The following is a 17,313-nucleotide window of genomic DNA, read 5'->3' on the forward strand; positions in this document are numbered from 1 at the left end:
TACATATAATGTCCCCCAGTCATGTCAGTTACATATCATGTCCCCATTAGTGTCAGTTACATATAATGTCCCCCAGTCATGTCAGTTACATATCATGTCCCCATTAGTGTCAGTTACATATAATGTCCCCCAGTCATGTCAGTTACATATCATGTCCCCATTAGTGTCAGTTACATATCATGTCCCCATTAGTGCCAGTTACATATCATGTCCCCAGTAGTGCCAGTTACATATCATGTTCCCAGTAGTGCCAGTTACATATAATGTCCCCCAGTCATGTCAGTTACATATCATGTCCCCATTAGTGTCAGTTACATATCATGTCCCCCTGTCAGTTACATATCAAGTCCCCATTAGTGTCAGTTACATATCAGTTACATATCATGTCCCAAGTAGTACCATTTACATATCATGTCCCCAGTCCTGTCAGTTACAGATGTCTCCAGTAGGGTCAGTTGCAGATGTCCCCAGTAGTGCTTTTAGTTCAAGGAAAAAAAAATACTTTCTGGAAAATCCTTCTACTAATTCAAAAAATCAGCACTAATACAAGGACTATTCTACATAATTTACAGTGTTCCTTGGACTGGCTTATTAACATCACTAAAATATTGCCAATCATTGCTTCTCATTGAGATTGTTTTACTTTTTATGTCTTTATTTCATGTATGATTTTAGTTGATACAGGTTGAGTATCCTGTATCCACATATCCCGTATCCGAATTATTCCAAAAACCTTGTGTGTCCCCCCCCCCCCAACCCTTTTTTATACTTACCAAGTCCCCCGGCGTCCGTGGCAGGCCTTCAGCACCGTCTCTGACGTCTCCAGGAGTGCTTTGCGCGAGTGCACGCGCTGGTGATGTCCCCGGCGCGCCTGGGAACTCTTGCAAAGCACTCCTGGGACCGCTGGAGACGGTGCTGAAGGCCGGCTGTGGACTCTGGGGGACAGCATGGATGCAGAGGGACCACCAGGCACCACCAGGGGACAGGTAAGTATGCCTAAAAAAATAATATCCCAAAAAAACGGAAAATTCCCTTAACCGGAATGCTAGTGGTCCTGAGCATTTTGGATAAGGGATACTCAACCTGTATTTTATTTATTTACATTAAAAATGTGATTTCTATTTTAGCGCAGTTTGTTTTTTCCTATGTTGTGCTTTCATGTGACCTAAGTTCCCACATTAACTGCAATAGCGTACAGCCACCATCTTTCTTGTTCCTCTTTCTTTGGACTGCAGACACTCTGTGCAATGCCCTTTCATGCACAGTAAAGGGGCCTACACACAGGGAGATTTGCTGTGTCTGAGCTACGTTAAATCACTCAGCACACAGCGATGTGTCAGCGCAATGTGCTGAGCGATCTGACAGGGCCAGTGTTCTTCGGTGAGAACACTGGCCCTGCCCGGCGATTAACTAGATTTATCCAGCAGAGAGTGGACTACAAGTACCTTTGAAGAATGAAGTTCAAAGATGTCTGACAAAAATACCAGAACATTTCTTATAATAAGCTGCTGGAAACTAGTTAGGTCCTGGAGTTATTACTGCTTTTAGGCTATACAGTGTCGTCTTAACCTCATCTGTTGTGATATCGTCACTAAGGAGATTTTCTACCCATGCAGACAATGTAGTTAGACAGAATGTCATCGATCATGCGTTCCTGCTGCTGACACCAGGCTTGGGTTGGGGAAGATTATACAGCGCTGTGTAATAGTAATGGACCCTGAATTGTATTATCCTAGGATCATACATTGGGCTCCTGAACAGAATCTAATGCGCAGAAGATTACGAGCTGACATCTTGCTGCAAACTTTGGAAACCAGTAATAACCAGATTTGTCCCCCTGTTCATAATATTTTTAAGTTTGTTGTCAACTTCATTAACTAAAAGTAGATGAATTTCTCCCATTGGCCAGTAGTTTCTAATGCAGGGTTGCCGGAGGACATATGCTGGCGTTTAGTTCTAGTGCAATAAGGTGACCTCTTATAGCCACCTAATGGTGTCCCAAAGGCTCACTGGGGATACATAAGCAGCGTCATCTGTGAGTAAGTATGCAGACTGAAGAGATGAGATATGGGCCGTGGTATGGGTAGTGTGGAGAAGAGACCCAATAATGCAACACAAGCCTCAGGAAGGGTGAGAAGCCAGGAAGCAGAGGTCTGTGGTAACCTGGGCATGTTATGCACTACAATCATTTTAAGACACAAATACTTTATTGGTTAAGTACCATAATAAAAGGAGTTTATAGGTAATTTCAGAACAAACATCACTATAAGCAATCAGGCAAGTAAAAAACATTTAAAAAAACTTGCCAGATCTATTTTGAAGCGGTTAATCTAGGGCAGAGGTTCTCAAACTCGGTCCTCAGGACTCCACACAGTTCACATTTTCCAGGTCACCCAGCAGGTGCACAGGTACCAATACAAAAGTGATGCATACACTTCCTCCACCTCAACTCACCTGGGTTTGGAGAAGAAGGTGGGTGTCCACACCTAAACCTCCTTGGGTAGGAGGATTATTGTCCTGTCAGCTTGGGGATCCAGTGTCACTTTTTCAGCGTGTGGACACCCACCTTCTTCTCCAAACCCAGGTGAGTTGAGGTGGATGAATTTTTTCGAATCTGGACCCCATCAGTACATGGACTTTTTTTTACTTGTGTTTTTTATCCAAAAACCTTTTTACTGTATTTTTATTGTTTTGGAAATGGTGAATTCCCCATGTTGTGAATAAAAGCCTTTTTTACCTGCTCTGGACCACTGTGATTGGGATATCACCCTACAGATCGGTACTAGAGAAACCTTTTGAGGAACATAGGGAATTTATATAAGGTGAGCTCTGATCTAATTAGAGTTAAGAAACCCAGATATTCCTGTTAAAGATACCTTGACATGCCTATAGGGCTTGACTGACAGGTCAGTTGCAGGGGGTAACACCCCTTCTGTTGTTATCCATATATTGGCAAAAAACTGACCAGTTCTGCCTTGTCTCTGTTTCCATATGATTGGATGAAGTTACTCCGTTCTCTGGCTGTGGAAATATTGACTTCCTTTGTATCAAGACAGCGCAAGTGTATACATCGCTTTTGTATTGGGACTTTGTATTTCTGGGACTGAATTGGAAGGAGAGAAAAGAAGACTCTTTTTGTGGGGCACTCTTTGTATTCTGTTTGTATTAAAACTTAGCTTTTATTATATTCAAATAAGATAAAGTAGACATACATAGACAGACAAACGAATAAACAAATAGTCCGAATCTGTGCAGATAAGGATTCACTTAGATTTTGCAGTGAGCTTTTGAATTATAGGCTATGCAAAAAAAATTTTAATAATCAATATTATGTCTGGACAAGGACTGTGTATTTCTTCAGCGCAGCTAATTGCTGTTTAGTGCTGAGATTTGCAGTGAGCTTTTAGAAGTTGCTATGCAAATAACAAGATTCAGTTCAATGTCAGTACCAAATATATGGTTGTTGTGATGAGTCTAGCAAAGCTATTTGCTGTTTGTACTAGTGATCGTTTGAAGGTTTTGTTAAAACTTTTGACAGGGAAAATTTCCCTCCTTAGACTGCATATTTAATGATAACCGCTACTGAGCATTAATAATAAGGTGTCAGATTTTTGGAATGATTTTCCTAGGAGTAAACTCTGTCAGGTGATGCCTGCTAAGAGTCTCTTACATCAGAAATGCTCCAAAACACATCATTATAAGCTCTCGGTCTCCAAAAGTCACTTTCCACATATATGCTTATATTAACAATAAGGGATTAGGAATTAAATGATTCACTGTGCACATCAATTACTGTATATCACAAAAAATGCTCCGTTTCTAGTTATCAGGGTTCCAATGACCAATATCTTGCTGTGCAACAGACCACCAAGGTTCCAATGTGCAACAGACCACCGAGGTTCCAATGACCAATATCTTGCTGTGCAACAAACCACTAGATAGAAAGGTTCTTATATCACAGAGCACCTGGCTCTCACCGTTGCACATGAGAGAGAAGGGAAGTCTGGTCAATTAATTGCATTTGCTATACAGATTAGCGTGGTAGATTGTTGCAATAAATTGTGTCAGAAAAGTCAATAAATTGTTGCAGTAAATTGTATCAAAAGAGGTCTCAGTCTTTATAAATTGTTACAGATAATTGTAACAGCACACTTAGTTGGTAATCCTGGTCTCACAGCAATGACCTTCTAGCGAGTCAGATTGGATTCACTGTTATCTCTGAGTCTTGCATACGTGCATAGGGCTCAGGATGAGAGAGTCCGTCTCTGTGCTATAGGGTCAGGAGAGATAGAGTAATGGCACTTCTGCTGTTGGGGAAACTGCGGGAGAAATGCCCTGTTATGCTGACATTGCAGAGCAAACAACCGCTCAGTATCACCAATGAGAGAGTGTCGGAAATATGGGTGACAGTTTTGAGAATAAAATTAGCCAATATTGGTGTGGAAAGGATGGTTTTAAAGTAGCCCACGTGGAACAGGTGCCACCTTCTGCTTTTAGGAAAGTCTTGCTCCTGCAGCGGACTTTAGTAATGAGAGAGGATAGGCACAAGTTCACGATGTGGTGAAAAAAAGATTAAAGACACCGCTCTTTACTTTCTGCTGTTGGATAACACCTACTGCCATGATGTTTATTTAGCAGAGCATGGCAGCCTGTGTAGAGCAGCAGGGAGAGAGCGGTGGAATACCTGTATCTGGACGAGTGCCTGACGTGGAGAGAGGGGAGGGAGATTCCCCGTGCTCAGTGTGAGCTCCCTGTCACGGAACATGCAGGCTCAGTGTAACGTCCTTCGCTGTGCAGGTTTTAAGGTGAGGCGGCTAAATTGCCTGGCAGTCTAAGGTGCACTGTCCCGCCGGCGCCGACGGGCAGTGAGATGACGCGCGTTTCGCCTTCCAACGGCTTGATCACATCAAGTGCCGTAAGGAAGGTACAGTCTCCTGAAGTAACCCCTGGAGAGGTGCCTCCCCTGTGAGATGTCGAGCGGTAATTGGCTGGTCCGTCAAGTTGACGTCAGCCTGACACGAACGTAATTTTACTATCCAGGGAAATCCCTTGTAATGGGTTTCCCTAAGGGGGTGGTCTCGTAGGGTATGCGTACCCGCTCACTACTGTAATTCTCAAATGAGGAGGTTTTTTAGATGGAGCCTGAGAGTGAGTACAGAATAAAAGAAAAAACTGTAAATATTTATTTACTGAATGTCGCGCTACTTGCTAATTGCTATTCGATATCATATTTCAAGAAAACCAGCCTTAAGTTTTCTGGTATAGGCATAGGAGATAAACCCTTTACTTAAGTTATATCCCAAAATGGTGGATAAATAATCTTGTGATTTGATATGACGCTGGGTACTTGTTGAGGAGATTGCAAGTTTACAAATGGGTAATATTCAGTGTAAAGTACTACCAGTACTTTGTCTTTATTAGTGGGATGCGCTGCCTTCTAATTGATGCGTTAAATGTGTGATGCGCATCCTTGTATTTATTTAGACCAGAATTGGATGGTAGCTATAGTAAGAAGGGTATTTTAAAATGAACAGGTACGGAGGAGCATATTAGAGATAAACAGATAAGGGTGATTCTTTCTGCTTGACGACTCTCGGGAGACGTTGCTATTAATTATCATCTAGCTGATATATTGGTCAGTGCCTAACTCGTTGCTGTGGGTGATGGTGTGAGGGTTTAAACTTCTTTGTTGGGCAGTATGGGAAATCCTAGATAATTTGTTGGTCCCTTGGGGTGCTATGCTAGTGTCATCCTGGTCGACATCCTCCCCAGGCATGTCAGTTGGTTCTAGGGATTTGATTTTGATGAGTTGGGAGTATATGGACTCTTGTCCCTTATGTGTGGGCCATGTGTCAGTAGAAAAGGTGATATAACATGTTTAGGAGATATAGATTTAAGGTTATTTTTTAGTTTTCAAATTTGTACCAATGATAACCATCGGGGATGGTCTGTGACTCGGATGTCTACGCTGTGTAGGAAAAGAAATTTAGTGATAGTGTTTGGTGTCCATATTGGTGATGATGTTGTTTATGATTTATGGAATTTGTGAGTATCATTTAGGCTGTCGTGAGTTGAGTGATGTGGATTGGGGTCGCCATTTCCCTAAAGGAGTGATATTACAATGCCCTTGGAACAGAAATGGGGAAGGGGAAAAGGAGGGAGGTGAAATCATACGTGATTGTGGCAGTGTGAATACCTCATAAATGAGGGTGGTCTTAAGGTGTGGGAAAATAAATTGTGAATAAAACTTGTGATAACTGGGTGATTGGGGGATGGGTCTGTTGGGGTCATTTTTTAAGGGTCACCTGTTCAGGTGACATGTTAGTGAGGTCGTGCATGTGAGGTCAAGGAGGGTGAATACTATTATGGGTGAGGTAAAGGTGTATTTCAGATTTGATAAGAATTCTAATATTGTTTAAAACGATTTTAGATGAAGACACTATAATTTATGTATTCGTTCAGACCTCCCGGTGCCAGGGCTCCCAGTTCAAAGGTCCAGAGGCTTTCTCGTTTGAGGAGTTCCTGTGTGCCCAGAAATACGGGTTTTCACCAACTTAGTCTCAAAGGATCTAGATAGATTATTAGACATCAAAAAAACACACAGAACATGTGACAACCTCACAAGGGAAGAGAGATCTGCCCTGAAGAATATCAAAAGCTGGACCGAAGTGGAGATCAAGCCATCTGACAAGGGGGGCAACATCGTGATATGGCCTAAAGAAGAATACATGAAAGAAGCCCAGAAACAATTATCCAATCAAAACTGTTATAAACCCATCTTACTGAACCCCATGGAGAACTTTAAAACAGTGTACAAGAGACTTATTGATGAGGCAGTACACATGGGAGTCATCACCAAAACAGAACACCAATATTTATGGACGGAACATCCAAAAATGGCAACATTTTATCTATTGCCTAAAACCCATAAGAACCCGACCACACCGCCAGGGAGACCAATTGTCTCGGGCATAGGGGGGATAACGGAAAAAGCCAGCACCTTCGTAGACCTCCATTTAAGACAATTTGTCTTACAACTACCATCATATACAAAAGACACGTCGGATATCCTAAGGAAATTACATGATACCAAATTGGAGGAAGGGCAGCTTTTGGTAACCTTGGACGTAGAAGCCCTCTATACTAGCATTGACCACGACCAAGGCTTAGCAGCGGTTCGTTACTTTTTAAGCATGGAAACACAAAGTGACTTTCATGATTTTATCATCAAACTACTCAACTACACCTTGAAATACAATTTCTTTACGTTTGATGATAAATTCTACTTGCAGGTGAGGGGCACAGCGATGGGGGCAGCATGTGCCCCGACTTACGCTAATTTGTTTCTAGGCTGGTGGGAGTGCGAGCACATTTTCCAGGAGCAAAATGAGAGATGGACCAAACATGTCATCACATGGCATCGCTATATTGATGACATTTTACTTATCTGGGATGGCGGAAAAGATCTACTACTCGAATTTATTGAGAGTATCAACAACAACAACCTGAACCTGAAACTAACCCATGAAATAAGCACTGACTCCATCTCTTTCCTGGACCTCAGAATATACAGAGGGAGCAACAACAATATAGAGACAGAACTATACAGGAAGAGTACCTCCACGAACAGCCTACTCCACCAGACCAGCTCCCACTTTCCACCCACGATAGAGAATATACCGAAAGGGGAATTTCTCCGCTTGAGACGCAACTGCTCAGACGATAAGGTCTACAAACTCAAAAGTCAAGAACTCACAACTAGACTGAGGGAAAGGGGCTACAGCCACAACTCCACTAAAAAAGCACAAAGGTTCATACAGACAGTGAAAAGGGAAGCCCTTATTTTTCAGCCACCTAAAACAAAGAAAACAGTAGAAGAAACACAAATCAGATTTGTTGGAAATTTCAATGAAAACTGGAGAGATATTAAGAAAATCATTCAAACCCACTGGCACATTCTAAAATCTGACCCTGATCTATCAGAACATCTGGACGAGAAAGCATCAATGAGTTGGAGAAGATCTCCCAACTTAAGGGACCATTTAGTCAGCAGCCATTTCACACGGACAAAACCAAGAACCCCAACTATTGCTGGATCATATCCGTGCGGGGCATGCAAAGCATGTGAATATATGCATAAAACAACAGAAGTGGAGGACAGATACGGCAAAAAAACTAAAATCAAGGATTACATCAACTGCAAGAGCCAAGGGGTCATATACTGCATTTCCTGTGACTGTGGTCCAAGGTACGTGGGAATGACGTCAAGAATGCTAAAACAACGGATATTGGAGCATTTAGGATCTATTAGAAACGCTGAACAAGACCGCAGGAAGATGAAACAACTCACAACAGTGGCCAAACACTTTCACTTCAAGCATAAAGACAATACCAGCACCTTCAAAGCATTTGGCTTGGAGAAAATACATCTCGGAATAAGAGGAGGAGACCTCACACAGGAACTCCTCAAACGAGAAAGCCTCTGGACCTTTGAACTGGGAGCCCTGGCACCGGGAGGTCTGAACGAATACATAAATTATAGTGTCTTCATCTAAAATCGTTTTAAACAATATTAGAATTCTTATCAAATCTGAAATACACCTTTACCTCACCCATAATAGTATTCACCCTCCTTGACCTCACATGCACGACCTCACTAACATGTCACCTGAACAGGTGACCCTTAAAAAATGACCCCAACAGACCCATCCCCCAATCACCCAGTTATCACAAGTTTTATTCACAATTTATTTTCCCACACCTTAAGACCACCCTCATTTATGAGGTATTCACACTGCCACAATCACGTATGATTTCACCTCCCTCCTTTTCCCCTTCCCCATTTCTGTTCCAAGGCATTGTAATATCACTCCTTTAGGGAAATGGCGACCCCAATCCACATCACTCAACTCACGACAGCCTAAATGATACTCACAAATTCCATAAATCATAAACAACATCATCACCAATATGGACACCAAACACTATCACTAAATTTCTTTTCCTACACAGCGTAGACATCCGAGTCACAGACCATCCCCGATGGTTATCATTGGTACAAATTTGAAAACTAAAAAATAACCTTAAATCTATATCTCCTAAACATGTTATATCACCTTTTCTACTGACACATGGCCCACACATAAGGGACAAGAGTCCATATACTCCCAACTCATCAAAATCAAATCCCTAGAACCAACTGACATGCCTGGGGAGGATGTCGACCAGGATGACACTAGCATAGCACCCCAAGGGACCAACAAGTTATCTAGGATTTCCCATACTGCCCAACAAAGAAGTTTAAACCCTCACACCATCACCCACAGCAACGAGTTAGGCACTGACCAATATATCAGCTAGATGATAATTAATAGCAACGTCTCCCGAGAGTCGTCAAGCAGCAAGAATCACCCTTATCTGTTTATCTCTAATATGCTCCTCCGTACCTGTTCATTTTAAAATACCCTTCTTACTATAGCTACCATCCAATTCTGGTCTAAATAAATACAAGGATGCGCATCACACATTTAACGCATCAATTAGAAGGCAGCGCATCCCACTAATAAAGACAAAGTACTGGTAGTACTTTACACTGAATATTACCCATTTGTAAACTTGCAATCTCCTCAACAAGTACCCAGCGTCATATCAAATCACAAGATTATTTATCCACCATTTTGGGATATAACTAAAGTAAAGGGTTTATCTCCTATGCCTATACCAGAAAACTTAAGGCTGGTTTTCTTGAAATATGATATCGAATAGCAATTAGCAAGTAGCGCGACATTCAGTAAATAAATATTTACTGTTTTTTCTTTTATTCTGTACTCACTCTCAGGCTCCATCTAAAAAACCTCCTCATTTGAGAATTACAGTAGTGAGCGGGTACGCATACCCTACGAGACCACCCCCTTAGGGAAACCCATTACAAGGGATTTCCCTGGATAGTAAAATTACGTTCGTGTCAGGCTGACGTCAACTTGACGGACCAGCCAATTACCGCTCGACATCTCACAGGGGAGGCACCTCTCCAGGGGTTACTTCAGGAGACTGTACCTTCCTTACGGCACTTGATGTGATCAAGCCGTTGGAAGGCGAAACGCGCGTCATCTCCTCACTGCCCGTCGGCGCCGGCGGGACAGTGCACCTTAGACTGCCAGGCAATTTAGCCGCCTCACCTTAAAACCTGCACAGCGAAGGACGTTACACTGAGCCTGCATGTTCCGTGACAGGGAGCTCACACTGAGCACGGGGAATCTCCCTCCCCTCTCTCCACGTCAGGCACTCGTCCAGATACAGGTATTCCACCGCTCTCTCCCTGCTGCTCTACACAGGCTGCCATGCTCTGCTAAATAAACATCATGGCAGTAGGTGTTATCCAACAGCAGAAAGTAAAGAGCGGTGTCTTTAATCTTTTTTTCACCACATCGTGAACTTGTGCCTATCCTCTCTCATTACTAAAGTCCGCTGCAGGAGCAAGACTTTCCTAAAAGCAGAAGGTGGCACCTGTTCCACGTGGGCTACTTTAAAACCATCCTTTCCACACCAATATTGGCTAATTTTATTCTCAAAACTGTCACCCATATTTCCGACACTCTCTCATTGGTGATACTGAGCGGTTGTTTGCTCTGCAATGTCAGCATAACAGGGCATTTCTCCCGCAGTTTCCCCAACAGCAGAAGTGCCATTACTCTATCTCTCCTGACCCTATAGCACAGAGACGGACTCTCTCATCCTGAGCCCTATGCACGTATGCAAGACTCAGAGATAACAGTGAATCCAATCTGACTCGCTAGAAGGTCATTGCTGTGAGACCAGGATTACCAACTAAGTGTGCTGTTACAATTATCTGTAACAATTTATAAAGACTGAGACCTCTTTTGATACAATTTACTGCAACAATTTATTGACTTTTCTGACACAATTTATTGCAACAATCTACCACGCTAATCTGTATAACAAATGCAATTAATTGACCAGACTTCCCTTCTCTCTCATGTGCAACGGTGAGAGCCAGGTGCTCTGTGATATAAGAACCTTTCTATCTAGTGGTTTGTTGCACAGCAAGATATTGGTCATTGGAACCTCGGTGGTCTGTTGCACATTGGAACCTTGGTGGTCTGTTGCACAGCAAGATATTGGTCATTGGAACCCTGATAACTAGAAACGGAGCATTTTTTGTGATATACAGTAATTGATGTGCACAGTGAATCATTTAATTCCTAATCCCTTATTGTTAATATAAGCATATATGTGGAAAGTGACTTTTGGAGACCGAGAGCTTATAATGATGTGTTTTGGAGCATTTCTGATGTAAGAGACTCTTAGCAGGCATCACCTGACAGAGTTTACTCCTAGGAAAATCATTCCAAAAATCTGACACCTTATTATTAATGCTCAGTAGCGGTTATCATTAAATATGCAGTCTAAGGAGGGAAATTTTCCCTGTCAAAAGTTTTAACAAAACCTTCAAACGATCACTAGTACAAACAGCAAATAGCTTTGCTAGACTCATCACAACAACCATATATTTGGTACTGACATTGAACTGAATCTTGTTATTTGCATAGCAACTTCTAAAAGCTCACTGCAAATCTCAGCACTAAACAGCAATTAGCTGCGCTGAAGAAATACACAGTCCTTGTCCAGACATAATATTGATTATTAAAAAATTTTTTGCATAGCCTATAATTCAAAAGCTCACTGCAAAATCTAAGTGAATCCCTATCTGCACAGATTCGGACTATTTGTTTATTCGTTTGTCTGTCTATGTATGTCTACTTTATCTTATTTGAATATAATAAAAGCTAAGTTTTAATACAAACAGAATACAAAGAGTGCCCCACAAAAAGAGTCTTCTTTTCTCTCCTTCCAATTTTGTATATTTTGGACTCAGGGGAGCACCGCCAACATATATACTAATACCCCATACAGGGACTTTACGTTGTAAAAAAAGTTGGTATCAGGCAACCCAGGCCAAATCCTACCCTAAGGAGTGAAGGGGGTCTCTCTTGACCCAACTCACACCGGGTGGACAAACCTTGTGCGACTCCCACAAACCTTTCTCTCCTATTTCTGGGACTGGTAATCCCTGGTGTTTACAGTGCTGCAGTCTTGTGGCGCAGACGGTTTAGATTCAATTTCTTTCTCAGGTGCACAGGGGCATTCATTACTCAATGGCACATTTTAAAAGATCCACATGTGGAGTTAATTATTTCACTTGTGATTCTGTGAAGAGACCTGCACAACATGCACTGTGTGGGGTCCAGATGACTGAGTTTGAGAATCTGTGATCTAGGGTGTCCGCTTAGTAGAATGGACTCATTAATCCGCCACAAGGTTCAGGGAGGGTGAGAAGCCTGGGAGGAGAGGTATTTTATTTCTTTACAAAGTGCTATATACAGTACTGAGAGAATCTTCATACAAATAAATTACAGAGTATCAAAAAACATTTCAAAAACGGCAAATTATTTTTGTGATTTTTGTTTTCATTTGACTAGACAAAGGGGCATGGACAAAAACATATTTTTCAATATAAAACATTTAGTAAAGCAGTTACAAAGACTGTTTAAATATATTAATATATTTGTTCTACCCGAGTAGTGCAACATGTTTAACACATTTTGTAGTTTGGTAGTGGTATGTTAAAATATATTTAAGTAAATACAATATGTTATTCTAAAATGAAGAGCTTCTTATGCAAAAAAGCATATTTTATTTATCTGAGGCACACAACATTTTTTTTTACTGCGATGAAGACAGACCCAGTATTACATAACCAGAAAATATTCTAATACTGTAGTTCCCTTAATGCAGGAGCTTTTACCATTTATCATTTACACCTATACACGGCTAATGCACCTTTCAGTCACTAGCATCTAAAAAGCACATTAATAACAAAAAAAATGCTTGGATTCTTATTAAAATGTTGGAACAAAGCATGCCCTATTTTTCATTGCATTAATGCATACTGCCAATACAATAGATGGCTTTGGTAAAAGCATAACTTATGAAAATTGAATCATTAAAATGTGTCTACTCTAAAGCATGTTCATTTCTTGTGCTTTTAACCATTTACCACAGTATGCATGAAAGAGTCCTTAGCACCTCAGGTTTTCCAAAGTGGCTATTTGCAAAATGTAAGAGAAAGGGTAACATAATATTTATCCAAAAGAATATTCTAATCAGTGCACAAAGTCTGACTATCGAAATATATTTATTTATTTTTATTAAAAAAGGCTAAAAAATGTAACATTAATTTAACAAAACTAAAATGAGAAACCCAAGAATACTTTTTCCTTCTGTTTTGCGGTTTTAATTTTATATTTATGATGTTCAAACTACAAAACTAGGTAATGGTAATATTTGTTACTATAATCTCACATCATACTTGCTCACATACTTGGGGGTGGGTACTCCCTGACTCTCTTGGGGAGCAAGGAACCTAACTGGATCCTGAACACTTTCCTAGTGAAGTGGTCATCATGACCTTGCCCCTATGGAGTGATGTCACAACATAGGGGGGGCTTCTGCATTCACATTGAGTGTATTTGGGAATGCGTTTTATTTACTATGGTTCTGACAATTTGGGAGCCTATAGTAATTATTCTATACCCAAGGATCAGCCATTGCAACTATAATTAATAGTTTCGGTACTTGTTTCTTAGAACGGCGCCCACGATTTTGATCTTAGGCATCGCAAGGAAAAAAATCGCGTCTGTCGCATCGCACGCGGCCCACGCGATGCGACATTGTTAATGTTAAATGGCCCACAGACCCCAAATACCCACCCTGAAGTGTGAAATGGCCCCCCCAATTGTTAACGCCACCCCACGATCAACGTCAACCCGAAACGTGGCAAGCGCAGCGAGCCCCACGAGGGGCGGCGGTACGCGTCCTCCGACCTTTTCATACCCCCACTATCCACGTTGGCGTGGAGTTGAGAATACAAAGTGTGGCGAGCGCAGCGAGCCACCAAGCCTGAAGCGTGGCGAGCCCCGCGAGGGGACGCGGAACACGCTCCCGAAGCGTGGCGAGCGCAGCGAGCCCCGCGAGGGGACACTGATTACTTAACATGTATTCCACGTCCGCTCGCCACGCTTCGGGCTCGTATTCCGCTGCACTCGCCACGCTTCGGGTTGACGTTGATGGTGGGGTGGCGTTAACAATTGGGGGGGCCATTTCACACTTCAGGGTGGCTATTTGGGGTCTGTGGGCCATTTAACATTGTTCCCTATGTAAAATCGGTAATCGCGTCGGTCGCATGCGCTTTTTTGGCCGCATGCGATGCGACCGACGCGATTTACATTTTACCATGCATTTCTATGTAAAATCGCATCGGTCGCATCGCATGCCATTATAATGGCATGCGATGTACATGCAATGCCCGCGATGGACGCCGTTCTAGGAAACAAGTACCATAGTTTCAAATTACAGCTGTTCGTAAACTAGTTGCAGTACTTGTCCAAAAGAAGAAATATTGTAAGTAATTAGAATAGCAGTTGTAAAAGGCACAGAATAGTTCTGCAGAAAGACAAAACAAAGCAGTCCACATACATAGCATAGGAACATACAACATTGGAATACACAGAACTCCAATAAAGCATATACACTATAGAATAAACATTACAGGACACACACAACCCCCCCACACACACACACACACACAAAACATTAAAAAAAAAACAGAACAGAACAGAATGTTGAGACCTTTTCACCCTCTGTGTTACTCTCCAGGACATAAGCGCTCAGCGTGTCCTCTCCAGAGGTCTCAGGGGTACACACCACAAATCCCACCAGCCGCTTGTTTTCTTGATGGGCAGAAAACTGTGTGATGTTTTCAAGGGCAAACTAGAAGATAAACATTATTTGTAAAAACTTAAATTTAGCCTACTTGACACACCAAATTATTCCCAATAGCAGGGCCAGAGCAAGCTCAGTAGGTGCTCAATTAGTGCCTACTACCTTCAGTTAGCTAGAAAATGGAAGAACATGCTCCAACAGTGCTCTGTGTAAGTCTAATGCTGGACACACAGCAGACCAACTTTCATCCAACTAGTTGGTTGGATGGATTAAAAATCTGGTACTGGATGGGAGCAAATGAAAGAGCAATTTGCTCACAAACCCAGGAAAATGGACAAAAACATTCAGTGAAATTATTAAAATCAAACAGATACAACTACACTGAGCGACAGGTTTTTTCCGTTTTCAGATTTTCTGAGCAAATGACTGAATTACAAATTACATTTGCTCCCATCCAGTACCAGATTTATATTCCATCCAACCAACTAGTTGGATGGTTGGATGAAAGTTGGTCTGATGTGTGGCCAGCATTAGAACCGTCGTCATAAATGATCACGTAGGAATTATTAGTTTATTAGTAGAGCCAGCATAGTCCCGGTGAAGAGTAATTTAAAAAAACAAAACTAATCTTAACATTTTCAACACATGGTAACAATAAATTTACGTTATTAAAAATAATACAATTTAGACAAGAATAATGGCACTTTAAGTGGAACAATAAGTGGTACGGTGAAAAACAGAACACATCTAAATATTATTTTCCATTTCATTAAATTGTGAGAGGAAAAATGTACCGAACGGTGTTTTCTTTGTATTAACTCTACAGATATTTGCTAGGCGGTAATCAACACAATGCCACAATACTACTATTTATTTGTTTCTCTTTCACGCTTTATTTTACTTAAAAGCTAATGCCCCTTTCCCACTGCAGCTTAAAAACGGTAAATTGCCGATTTTCAGTGCAATTTACCGTTTAAGGCTGCAGTGGGAAAGTGCCAGAGTTGAAATACCGTTTAAAGCTAAATGGTATTTCAACCCGTTTTTAAAGCAGAGTCCTACACGGCTAAATAACGTTTAAGAGGCAGTGGGAATGCCTCTTAAACGTTATTTAGCCTCCAGGCAGTCCCAGTGCCTGATTAGACCTAGTAGTTCTCACTTTGTGCATGTGTAATGAGTGCACGTGCATAATAAAGAGCCGCTCATTACATATACGCATATGTAATGAGCGGCTCATTAGTATGCATGTGCATTCATTACATATGCGCAAAGTGAGAACTATTAGTTCTCATCAGGCACAGGGACTGCCAGTAGCCTGCATGGACCCCCGCTGCCTCCCCACTGCCCTGCATCCCCGTGCAGGTAAGTACAAGGGGAGGGGAGGTGGGGGCACAGGGCAGGTACGGGGGTTAGGCACTCTTTACACTTGGGGTGGGGGGTGAGGGATTAGGCACTCTTTACACTGGTGGGGGGGGGGGGGGGTTAGGCACTCCACATTTTACGCGGTTCACTGCAATGGGAATGGTACTTAAATGGTATTTAAAACAGTAATCTGCTGCAGTGGGAATGCTAATACAGTTTTAAATACCATTTAAGATTACCAGTACTTTAAACTGGTCTGCAGTGGGAAAGCAGCATTAGCCAACTTGCAGAAAAAAAAAGAAAAGAAAATATACTCACATGTATCCTTGTAACTTGTGTTTGGGGATCTATTAATCTGCAGTAAAACAAATGTAGAGTGTGTTTCATTACACAAACATGCAACAGAATATGAACAAGTTGTAGTTATTACATTACAAAATGGAATTACCAAACTGCTGGTTTAATCAAGAAATCTTATTGTACTTTGGGAAAACAGGAAGTCAAACATAAACATCACACTTTTGATAAATAGACAAATCAGGCAATGCCCCAGAAACACATAACCAGTGAACCCCATCTCCTTTTGAGTATCAGACTACTTCTGACTTCTAAATAAGTGTTCTCTCCTGTATGAATAGATGTACATCTCTAAAATGTGTGCTTTCGCCTGGACATTTCACAGCATTAATAGCAGTGTTCTTACCTACAACAAATAACGTACCTCTGTGTGAGATCAATAGTCAGAAATCAGGACCAAGTGTACAGACTAAAGATGTGGGACTTTAGGTTTTGTATATGTTCCCAGTAACAATGCGTCTATACAAATCTTGTACAAGGTCGTTTATTTCTATGCTATATGCTTATGCTGGTAAGCCATGGTTGCTTCTGCTGGGTGTGGATCATTTTATCGTCCATCGTTAGGTCGACAGTCATGAGGTCCAGACTGTTGGGTCGACAGGGTTCTAGGTCGACATGGGTCAAGGACGACAGGTATCTAGGTTGACATGGGACAATGTCGACATGAGTTTAGGTTGGGGTTTTTCTTTTCTTTTTTACCCAAATGTTGACACAGTCGACATGGACACAGTTCGGGCACACTATTTTATTCCCCCAGCACGCCCTAGTGGATGGTAGGGCACATGTCGGCTCAAA

General features: G+C 41.7%; 1 protein-coding gene across 1 annotated transcript in view; it reads right to left on the reverse strand.

The window, feature by feature from the left end:
- The window catches only part of APPL2 (adaptor protein, phosphotyrosine interacting with PH domain and leucine zipper 2), a 97,338-nt gene that overhangs the window by 13,330 nt on the left and 66,695 nt on the right, over positions 1 to 17,313 (reverse strand). The window contains exons 18-19 of the mRNA XM_083182290.1: positions 16,480 to 16,516; positions 14,710 to 14,850 (exon numbers count right to left, since the gene is read on the reverse strand). Of these exons, the coding sequence (XP_083038416.1) occupies positions 14,710 to 14,850; positions 16,480 to 16,516 (178 nt within the window). The remainder of the gene's footprint in view (positions 1 to 14,709; positions 14,851 to 16,479; positions 16,517 to 17,313) is intronic.

Source organism: Crinia signifera, chromosome 4 (genome assembly GCF_055691185.1).
Source record: "Crinia signifera chromosome 4, ASM5569118v1, whole genome shotgun sequence".
Classification (NCBI taxonomy): domain Eukaryota; kingdom Metazoa; phylum Chordata; class Amphibia; order Anura; family Myobatrachidae; genus Crinia; species Crinia signifera.